The sequence below is a fragment of the Neoarius graeffei genome, chromosome 9, assembly GCF_027579695.1.
Source record: "Neoarius graeffei isolate fNeoGra1 chromosome 9, fNeoGra1.pri, whole genome shotgun sequence".
NCBI lineage: Eukaryota > Metazoa > Chordata > Actinopteri > Siluriformes > Ariidae > Neoarius > Neoarius graeffei.
In genome coordinates this window covers 92,520,039-92,531,592 of record NC_083577.1, presented here as the reverse complement: position 1 = coordinate 92,531,592, position 11,554 = coordinate 92,520,039, and the positions used below count along the sequence as shown (strand labels likewise).

Here is an 11,554-nt window from a genome sequence, read left to right as displayed (position 1 = left end):
CCTGGCGGCCCCCACTTTGAAAACCTAGGTCTTAGATGTTGGAATAAACTCCTCCACAAACAAAAATAATTCTCTTTGTCTTTTTTCCTTTTCTTTCCTCTAGAAACAGTGACTCATATCATCAATCACTCAAAAAAAAATACATTCTGAGACACCTGGAGTGAATTTATAGGAGCCGCACTCACTTCATAATCACACAATTACAAGGCAAGTGAAGTTCCAGCCAATCAGCGTCGACCTCCCCGGTGCTCCCGACCAATCAGAGGCGGCGCCTCTGCAACGTATACGTCATGTGTTCGGCGCTGCTCTGCCAGCTGCTGCCCATAATCACCTCCCTCTCTCGCGCGCGCGCACATCTGTACTGGGCTGCTGTGTGGTTTCTGGGCTGCTGTGTGGTTTCTGGGCATTAGCCTCCTGACTCTGGAGATGTTTAGGAGCTGTGTGTATCCTGTGCGCACGCGCAGAGACACGTGATGGATGAAAGAGTTTATTCTTCTTCTTGTGTTGATGAGAAGAGGAGAAGGTCTTAGCAGGAACTTCAGAGGAACATTACAGAGGTGAGTTCAGAGCTTTCCTGTCCTTCTGCTGTCAGGAGTGTTGCATGAGACAGGATGAAACCTTTAAAGACGCAGGATGGTCAGGATGATTATGGAACCTTCAGGAGTTCCACAGTTTAACATGAAGAGCATTATCTCATCTCATCTCTCTGAACAACTAGTGATGGTTTTATAGCTGTTTTGGTTCAATACTGGCTGTTTAGATCATAGGGATGGGCGATTATGATGATACAAACTGATATCGTGATGAATCGTGCCACAATATATTTTTCTCAGACGTTGTTGATATTGTGATTTTTATATATAAGATAAATAACCAGCAGCTGATTGCACAGTCTTCTACTATTTATAAATTCCTTCCCTGGAATTTCCCACATCTGATGAATAAATCTTGGCTTCTCACCCTTTTTCAATATTTTTGTATCCATAACAAATAAGTGTCATTGAATTAATTTTTTTTTAAATGTTTACCTTTTATAAACTGCCTCACTGCTGAGTTGCTGGCATTTTGTCGTTAAACCAATGTGTGGTACATCATCTGCCCACAATAATGCGAGTCTGGGTGTGGTGAGAGTGTATATTTACACAGCATGTCAAACACAAACTTACCACATTGATATTTCCGTGTGCTCTCAGACGTATTGTCATCAGAGCTTCTGTTCTGTAGGTGAGCTCCTCTGAAGGCACAATGAAGAACATTTCGAAAGAGGGCTGAACACGAGTTTATCCGTGATGGATAGAAACGCTGAGTGTTTTGGCTATGTATGTGCTGCTGCTGCTTAAACACACCCAGCTGTGTGAAGGTCATTTTGTCAATTTTTTTTTTCCCCCGATTTGTTGCCACAAGTCAGGTGACCGTACTTATCTTTTGCACTGTAACAGTGATGTAATCTTCCACAGCGTCTTTATGCAGAAGTCACACCACAGCAGGACTCTGCTAATAATAAACCTGATCTCATTCTCAGTAGTCACATGGTGTCATGGAACTAACTAAGCATTATATCTCAGGAGTGCTTGAGTTATGAGGTGTGTTTTCTTGTCTCAGAGATGGCGAGCGATCGTATGGCCATCCTGACTGACGATGAGGAGGAACAGAAGAGGAAATATGTCCTGGCTGAGCCGTTTAATACCTTGTCACTGGGGACAGCAAACAGCACTCCATCTAGTCAAACACCATCAACTACCTCCATCGACTCCCTGCCCCCGCCATCCTCTTCCAGTACAGACTGCCTGGAGCGGATCTGCCTAAGGATAGATGAGCGCCTCCTGATCGCCAAGATCTTCTACTTCTTTTTCTATGCTGCATACGGTTCCCTGCACCCGCTCCTGGCTGTCTACTACAAGCAGCTGGGCATGACACCGAGCCAGAGTGGCCTCCTGGTGGGGATCCGCTACTTCATCGAGTTCTGCAGCGCGCCATTTTGGGGTGTAGTAGCTGACCGCTTCAACAAGGGCAAGGCTGTCCTGCTGTTCTCCGTTTTCTGCTGGGTGGTGTTCAACTGTGGTATCGGCTTCGTCAAGCCAGCAGACATGACTTGTGTAGCGCATGAATCAGAAAATGCAACAACTCCAAATCCCTCAGGAAACCACACCAGAAACCGCCGATACCTCATAGGGGATTTGTTCGGCATGCCATCAACATTTCAGACTTTGTCTGGAGATGATGGCTCTCTTACTCGAGTTGTAAGAAGTGATAACACAAGCACTACATTTACGCCTAAACATTACACTATAACTTACAATAAAAGCCAAGTGGAGACCATCTTCCTCGTGATTCTGCTGGTGATCATCATTGGGGAGTTCTTCAGCACACCAGCAGTGACCATCGTTGACACCATGACCCTGCAGTACCTGGGAAGGCAGCGTGACCGCTACGGCCTCCAAAGGATGTGGGGTTCTCTAGGTTGGGGTATAGCCATGCTATCTGTAGGCATCTGGATCTCCCACACACACATCACCCTGATCATCCAGGGGTCTGGCTGCACCTTGCCGGACTACAAGAACTATCAGATTGCCTTTATCATCTTTGGCGTGCTGATGACTGTTGCCCTTATCATTGCCACGCAGTTCCGATTTGACTCCAAGTCTGGAGCTGATCCACCAGAACCGGATGTGAAACAGCCGGTGGAAATCCCTCATGTGGTCCAGAACACATCTGAGTCCAGCTTGGAGGAAGTCCCGGTGTGTCCCAGGTCTAACAACCGTCCCACATTTCCATTCAAGGAAATGATGCGTCTGCTGTGTGGGATCCGTTACAGCTCGGTGCTCTTCGTGGCCTGGTTCATGGGCTTTGGCTACGGCTTCGTATTCACATTCCTGTACTGGCACCTGGAGGACCTGAAAGGGACCACCACGCTGTTCGGGGTATGCTCTGTGCTCAGCCATACCTCCGAGCTCGCCGCCTACTTCATTAGCCACAAACTCATCGAACTTGTCGGCCACATCAGGTACATTTTGATTTCTCAAGTCCATTAGTTGTTACTGAAATCCACTTTTTTTGACCACTTGTTTGTCTTTTTGGTTAAAAATGCTAATGCTTTGAAATAATGACCTGAAGGAAGTGGACACCAGCTAGCTTTACATACATGACCAGCTAGGAGTAACAGAATATGTGCATGATGTAGACGGGGTGGCACGGTGGTGTAGTGGTTAGCGTTGTTGCCTCACAGCAAGAAGGTCCTGGGTTCGAGCCCCGTGGCCGGCGAGGGCCTTTCTGTGTGGAGTTTGCATGTTCTCCCCGTGTCCGCGTGGGTTTCCTCCGGGTGCTCCGGTTTCCCCCACAGTCCAAAGACATGCAGGTTAGGTTAACTGGTGACTCTAAATTGAGCGTAGGTGTGAATGGTTGTCTGTGTCTATGTGTCAGCCCTGTGATGACCTGGCGACTTGTCCAGGGTGAACCCCGCCTTTCGCCCATAGTCAGCTGGGATAGGATCCAGCTTGCCTGCGACCCTGTAGAACAGGATAAAGCGGCTAGAGATAATGAGATGAGATGAGATCACCGAGTGCTGCTGTATGCTCTTGCAGTATGAAGCCTAAATGTTATTCGTCGTGAAAATATCATGATGTATGATGATTTGCGTATTGCCGATGCCTGCCTGTGTACTGCTGGTGCTAACTGCTTCACTTTCAGTTTAATTTTAGTCACTACATGTATTAGCAGTCCTTTAAAGTCAGGAAGAACAAACAGAAAGAAACAAAATGGTAGAAAAGTGATGGCTTTTAGCATATGGTCAGCTACATGTTGCTGTGAGTAACAAACAGTGGTGTCGGTATTCACTTTAGATGGGCAGAGTGGGGCAACGTTGTCACCTTTACTTTACATTACAGGCATTTAGCAGATGCTCATTTTTACAGCAACGTACCCAGAGCAGCCTGGGGGGCAGATGGGGGTTCAGTGCCTTACTCAAGAGCACTTCAGCCATTCCTGCTGGTCCAGGGAATCGAACCAGTGACCTTTTGGTCCCAAAGCTGCTTCTCTAACCTTTAGGCCATGGCTTCACCGAACAGAAAGAAGGTTCTGGGTTCGAACCTCACGGCTGACGGAGGCCTTTCTGTGTGGAGTTTGCATGTTCTCCCCGTGTCTGTGTGGGTTTCCTCTGGGTGCTCCGGTTTCCCCCACAGTCCAAAGGCATGCAGATTCGGTAAAATACCCAGGGTGCACAAGCCAGTGCATACCGAGTGCTGGTTCCAAGCCTGGATAGACTGGGGCGGGTCGCATCAGGAAGGGCATCTGGTGTAAAAACCTACACCAAATCAAATATGTGGATCGTGAAATTGGGAAGGATGATCTGCTATGGCGCCCCCTAATGGGAGCAACTGAACGAAGATTACTTTTAGATGAATTAATGCCAGATTGAGTTTTGTTGATATTTTTTTTTCTGTCCTGTTTAAACCACTGGAAAAAAACCTGATTTTGAAGTTGTACTTAAGTGATTTCAGTTTGAACATGACTGTGTGGATGGAACTGAAAGTGACGATGATTTCCACCTGTCTTGTAGCTTCGTGTGTGTGTGTGTGTGTGTGTGTTCACATGTGAATTAGCTTGTGCACAGAAGCTACAAGCCTTTACACGGAGAGAGTTTGGGGTTTTCTGTGTTATGGTGGCGTATGATCACTGAGAGTGGGTTTTGAAAGTCCTCCTCAGTGTGTAACGAGCTCCCGTGAACTCCTTCCTGTTTCTGCTGATCTCCAGCGTGGAACTGAACCCAGCGTTCATGCTCTCGCTTGTTTTTCAGTGTTGTCATTAATCGGAGAGATCACTGTGCCATGCCACGCACACTCCTCTGTGTACACCGGTGTTCATTACAGCTCTTGAGATCTAAAATGGATTATTTTTGCTTATTTTTTAATATATATTTATTTTCATTGTTTGTCATATCCCAGAATCCTGTGCATTAGCTAAGGTGCAGTGGTGGGAAAGAAACGGAACACTTCAGGAGGAAAACAAGCAAACGATTTGTGTCTTTAAAGCATTGCCATAATTCTGGAATGGCTTGTGTGATCAGTGAAACCTTTTCTCTATATCTCCAGCACTTATGTACCCTTATCTATAAATATTGAAAATCTATAATTTATATCTATAAATCATGAAAATGTACAGTACTGTGCAAACGTCTTGGGCCCCTGATTTTTTTTTTTTTTTTCTTTTTCCCATGCAACCTTTGTTGTAGATTTCCATTTTATGACTTTTCTACATTATCGAATCAGTACAAAAACATTTTAGAGTCCAAATGTTTTGTTTTCCAGTAGAAAATTAGATGTTGGGGGAGTTTATATCTGAGCAGTATATTCCATAAGAGACACTTTTCAGATGAAAAAAGAAAGCATAATGAAGGCTGCTGGGTTTTGGTGTAAAATGAAGAAGTGAGTGTGACATTCGAAGTGTGCAGAAGAACTGTGGCTGGTTCTGTAAGATGCTCAGGAAAACCTACAGATCATTTCCACATAAAACTGACCTCACTGGACCTCAGACGGAGATTGAGTGATTTTATTTATTTAAATTTTCTTTAAAAGTAAAAGGTCGTCTCACACCAAGTATTGACTTTTGTTTCATTTATTATGGCTCACTGTTTACTGTTTATAGTGTGTGTGTATGTATGTGTGTGTGTGTGTGTGTATGTGTATATATATATATATATATATATATATATATATATATATATATATATTTTTTTTTTTTTTAACAATTTTTGGTCAACAGCATTTCTTTACATGTGACTAAGACTTTTCCACAGGAGTGTACTGTATATAAACAATCTTGAAATGAGAAATGCCGACAAATAGGTTTAAAATGAAAATTATTCATCAGTTTGGGATTATTCCCTCCGCCGACTGTCAGAGGAGGTTGTGTGTGAGTTTGCCTCCATTTGTTTATTTGTTCCGAAGGGAAGTCAAAAAGTAGTGAAAAGGTTTTGCTGAAATTCTGAGGAAAGGTGAGCTCAGGAACAGTTGTTGAGGTTTTGCTGTAAATGTGGATGCGTGGCTTGGCGCAGTGATGCAGTCTGCACAGTGCCCTTCGACTTTATCCTCCTGTCTGAGATAAACCACCTTTATCTGCCATGCTTTTACTGAACATCTTTTTGTCAGGGACTCTCCTTTAGTGATGATCAGCTTTGATAGTTTTCACAGAAAAGGACGTTGAGTGTACTTTTTTGTGTGTGAGTGTAAATCCATCATGGTTGACGATCAGAATTGATTTTAGTCCTTGATTTACCTTGCGCTGAAGCAAATAAATTCCGGATCAACACGTCCTTCAGGTGTCTCATGAATCTAATCCTCTGTGTATTACAGCTGCATTCAAATGCCACAGCCATGATTACTGTTTAACGTCGTTCTGATTTCAGTGAGAACCTGTTTAGCAGGCAAAGTGAAACCCAACACAGCAGAAGTGAAGGAGCCTGCACTGCCAGTCTGTTCACTTTAGCGCAGAGCGGGCATGGCCGCGGCCGCCGCGGGTGTTTATCAGCTGTGAAATAAAGGGCAGAAACTGTTTCTCACACATCGTCCATCTGCTGTGGAATATTTCTGATGTCACTACGAAGGCTTTAATTACCAGAGCGAATTAATTAGCGATGATGGGCAGAGACATAATCGGGTGTTTCTACCTGTTCAACTCCTTTTACCAGTAACCACAATGGAATTTCCACTTGTTTTGGGTGTGACTGCATTCAGCATCTAATTTGTTACGTCTCACTCCTCAGTCGTGGTTAACAGCGTATATAACCGTATGCACGACTTCAAGACTTCGCCATGTTCGTTTCATACTTCTTCGTGTTTACATTTGCGCAAGTTGGAAACTATCTGATAGCGTGACTCTACTTTCACACACCGTTCCACCTCTGTCACTTGTAGCTGTAGTTTGTGTCTTTGGTGCTTGGTAGCAACCTTTGGTCACTTGTGGGCGTGGCCTGTCCAGCATGATTTTATGTTCAGATGAGGAACCGTAGTAGCTCCATATAGCTTTTAAAACTAACTACTTAAACACCATGCTCAGCTTTGTACTAGTGTCCCTCTCAGATTAGATTAGCAACATGAGTGAATCATCAGCTGTCCACTGCTAGCGATGATGACCGCTTCATTAGGATGCGCAGAAATGCAGGTGGGCCGTGAGGCCTGCACCAGAGCGACAGAGTCCCCCACGGCGGCGGTACTAACGGCCTGGCTGAGCCGCCGTGGAACGCTTGGCCTCGTGAGCTCTCGTATCTGTTTCTCCTCACCTAGCGAAGCGCCTTGCGATGACATGAGTGAGTAACTGTACTAACAACATACCAGAGGAACTTACGATTTCTGCTGCTTCCTTCCGAATTAAGTTTTTTATTTGTAACGTCTCTGTGCACATTTAAGAGATTGTATATGACAAAATAACGCATGAGATTTTTGTGCATCCAGTAGTAAATGGGAACGAATCACAGGTAGGAAGTAAAGTTGTGAGAAACGTCAGCATTCGCACCACAAGCTCGGACTGACGGGCTGTTTCAGCCAATCGATTGGATTTATGACTTTTATCATGTCACATGAATGTAGGGTAAGAGTCCCTTGCTTTAGTGGATGTGCAACAATGATGGAAGTAAAATAAGGTCCAAATTAAAAAGATAAAACCGCCGGTTGTAGGTGTTCATGTTGTGCGTCAGACTTCAGTCCCTGAAATGAAAGCTGTGCTGGAGTTAGCAGGAAGAAGAATAAATATCTTCTACAGTGTCATTTTTGTATGAGCCTGGCTCCGATTCAAGGATTCATGTCGGACGTCAATATTTCTGACCAATAATCATATAATACTTCACATCTATGTTCACCATGACTTTTTCTTCCTGGCTGTTATTTACACACAGGTTTGTAGTTTCTATCCTGTCTAGTGCACTATATTCACACGGAGTCATTTGCTGGAGTCAAATGCAGATCAATTCCAGGAAGGTGGTCATGGGCTGTAAATAACGTGCTGTGTTTATAATGATTGATCGAAGACGATCCCCGAATCGGAGTCGCTTCACTGCCTGTGTGCCTGCCGCCGAAAGGGAGCAGGTAGATGAGGACGGTGTTCTCAACACTAAATGGAGGAACTTGTATTGTTCAGGTGACGTACGGATTTCCTAACCTCCTGTAGTGTCATGTGTCCAATCCCAACATGCTGATGGAGAATTTTAGTGTCTCTGTCTGTCTCTAAAGACAAGTGGAAAGGATTTGTTATACAGGCACGTGGGTATTTTTTCACTGAATGAACAATGAATGCTCTGGTGCTTGGGTCCCGGTGCTTGGGCCCCGGTGCTTGGGCCCCGCTGATGGCTACGTAAGCACACATTGATTCATATTGAAATGCTGTACAAGTGTATATCGAGCTCACAAAACATGAACAGCGTGTTCGTATGCTCATATACAGTACGGTTCTGTGTAACTGATCAAGAACTGGTCAGAGTGAATGTTATTTGGTGCTTGGAGCCCACGGATCACAGCTTGCAGTTGCTGTATTTAATAAAGAAAGCATGTTGTGATCTGAGCACTGACTCTCGGCGGCACTCCTCCTCCTTCCTGTGTTTAACAGTGTGAGTTCAGAGCTGTGTGCTAACGGGACCCCAGGGTCAGCATAACCCCGTCCCTCCCGTGAGCTCAGCAGGCGTACAGCTCGCCTCTGCGCGGTTAGCCATCGATCCTGCTCATGTCCTGCTCTCCAGGATCGATGCAGTGCTCAGAAGGCGACCGGAAGAGTCTACGGCGTTGTGCAGTAGACTCCTGATCAGGGCTTTGAACCAGAATTTTTTTCCTATTGGTTCGTTCCGAACAGAAACGGAATTTTAACGTTTCCGGTTTTAGGTTCCACCATTAAATAGACGTTCCCGAACCGGTTAGAACAAAAAAAATTTCGTTCCCAGAACGGTTAATTACGTTCCCTGTCAGCTGTTTAACAAATGACTATAAAATTGTCTCAGTCTCATCCAGCTTAAGCCAAATGTAGGCTAATTCTATTACAACCTTCATTAAATAAGACAAGAAATAATTCAAAACAATTATTATTTCAAATGTTGGCGATTTGGATTCTCAGTATGTCTTCCCATCTACACAAACAGAAAAAGTGCCAAAAATGAAAGAGAATTCGTTTAGTGTGTTACCAAAGGCTAGTCAGGCCCTATGCATTGATAGGCTAACAGAGGTTAACGTCATTTAATGTTCGCGAGCCTCTCATTAACGTGGACAAATATATTGATATCGTGTTTGAAATTGACGTTTTTGAATAACGATAGACTGCAATATTTACCTCTTATTTAAGACATGGAGACGTGATAGTAGTCCACCCTCCCGCTCTCTCCATTCAGTCAGCGAACGTCACACAGGAAGTGAACCCCAGCGGGTCATAGAAACTTGCGCAGGAGAAGAATGACTTTTTTATTTGTAGGCTACGGAAACTTTGAGGAACGAAATAAAAACCGGTATTAACCGGTTACCATTATTTTTAATAAGCATTTCTGTTCCGGAACATAAAAAATAATAAAGTTTCTGGTTTCGTTTCTGGTTTCGTTTCTGTTCCATGTGAAATAGAAAAAGTTCCCGGTTTTCGTTCCTTGAACCGGTTCAAAGCCCTGCTCCTGATTTGTGTGAGCGTCTCTGTGCACGTCACATCACGGCTGCGTTTGCATGTTGAATTTGCTGCAGGAGCTCAGGAAGGATTTTCCTCCTTTAATAATCTGTTTTTAACATCATTCATGGTGCTTAAAGGAAATCTCCAGCACTTTTTCACCCTAAACTCTGTGTGTGTGTGTGTGTGTGTGTGTGTGTGTGTGTGTGTGTGTGTGAGAGATCATGGAGAAAAATTTTCACCACATTTCACTGCACTGAGAAAATAAGTGTTTTTTTATTTTTAAGCTAAAACTCCCTGATCATGGACGTCCAGGGGCAGCTGTCAGGGCAGCTAATAAACTTTAATGCACAGATGTGTCTTTGTGTGAAAATTCTTGAGTTAAATCTGATCACATGTACACTACAGATGCTGTGAAGAGAGATCGAACTGAAAAGTGCTGGAGTATTTCTTTAGCATGAGGTTTATTTCAGAAACTGAATGTGTGTGTGTGTGTGTGTGTGTGTGTGTGTGTGTGTGTGTTAAGTATATTTTTGTGCAAATGATAGTTACAAAGGTGTATCTTTTTAAAGTCTCTGAGCAGAAAATCTATTGGTGTGAATGAAAATATAGAGACAAGATAACACAATGTTTTCATTGAATTAATTCATTGATTTGACGAAGTTTAATTCCTTCTAACCATCTGGAACTCCATACCACGACATCACAGGGTGGAGTAACACTCTTTTTGGGCAAAGCGCTATCTGCCCTCTTCCACATATGAGCTCTCAGATGCCCCTGATTGGCTCCTGTTACTGTGAGTCAGTGCGTTTACATGCGCATCCAAATCGAGCTGCTGTCGGTAATCGAGCTGAGGGTCCCAGCAGGGGTGCCAGAGAAATCCAATCCTACATGCACACAATGAAATCGAGCTATTGTGTGAGGTACATTGTGCACCCGAGCCACAGGTGGCGCTACACGCCCCATCGTGTTGGTACACTTCCAGTTGTCGTCATGAAGAAGAGCTATTCAAGAGTATAAACAAAGTTATCAGCAGTGTTGCCAGATACTGCTGACGTTTTCCAGCTCAAAACATGTTCAAATCCGCCAAAATGCACTTAAAACCGCCCAATCTGGCAACACTGGCAGTTCTGTGTTCACAAGTTCCGTGCTCAAGCTGTTAGGCTTGCTCTAACAGACTGTATGGCTACAAACTGTCCTGTGCAGACCGCTGTTTTGTAAGACAACTTATTTTGCACAATTGTATATTTTTCTAAAGTCCATTTTTGGCTTACAAAAAATTTTTTTTTTTGCTTACAATTTAACTTATGTCAAACACAGTTCAATTGTTTTTTTTTATTGACATTCTTCAGATGTGTGTGTGTGTGTGTGTGTGTGTGTGTGTGTATGTATGTATATATATAAAATATACACACACAAATACAGTGACTTGTTTATGTACACAATTCACAGCTATGCAACAGCTGTACAGATGTATTTGGTGATACAGTAAGTGAGCTAAATTTTAACAGTGCAAACAATGCCACAAAAAGAAAAGATTCATGCCGTTGTCATGCCAACCGAGGCTGTTGTGTTTCCCGCTTGTGGTCTCGTCACTCGTCACTTCCGGAAGGGGCAGTGCTGAAGTAAGTAGCTCAACTCCGTAGCTCGATAGGGTTTACATGCACTAAGTAGCTCGGCTACAATCACATAATCTAGGTCGCGTAGCTCGATTACGAGAAATCAAGTTCGGTTTGATTTCAGCCGAGCTAAGGTGTTTCCATGGCATTTAGAACTTTGATTTCAGTCGAGCAACAGCAGAAATTCGATTTTCTCTATGTGCATGTAAACGCACTGAGTGACAGGCCTCGTCAGGACTGAAGCCTTTGATCTCTGGACATCAGACTGAACGCTTTTCTGTCCCGCCCCTTTGGGAAACGCATCATGATGTTAA

The 11,554-nt window shown here is 43.9% G+C and overlaps 1 protein-coding gene across 3 annotated transcripts in view; it reads left to right on the top strand.

The window, feature by feature from the left end:
* Nucleotides 1-331: 331 nt before the first annotated feature.
* mfsd6b (major facilitator superfamily domain containing 6b) overlaps nucleotides 332-11,554 on the top strand; it is a 20,866-nt gene continuing 9,643 nt past the window's right edge. For 2 of the 3 annotated variants that reach the window (XM_060930471.1, XM_060930470.1), the window contains exons 1-2: nucleotides 332-557; nucleotides 1,603-3,004. In XM_060930471.1, the coding sequence (XP_060786454.1) occupies nucleotides 1,605-3,004 (1,400 nt within the window). In that variant the 5' untranslated portion in view covers nucleotides 332-557; nucleotides 1,603-1,604. The remainder of the gene's footprint in view (nucleotides 558-1,602; nucleotides 3,005-11,554) is intronic. The other variant, XM_060930472.1, reaches the window with a different exon arrangement.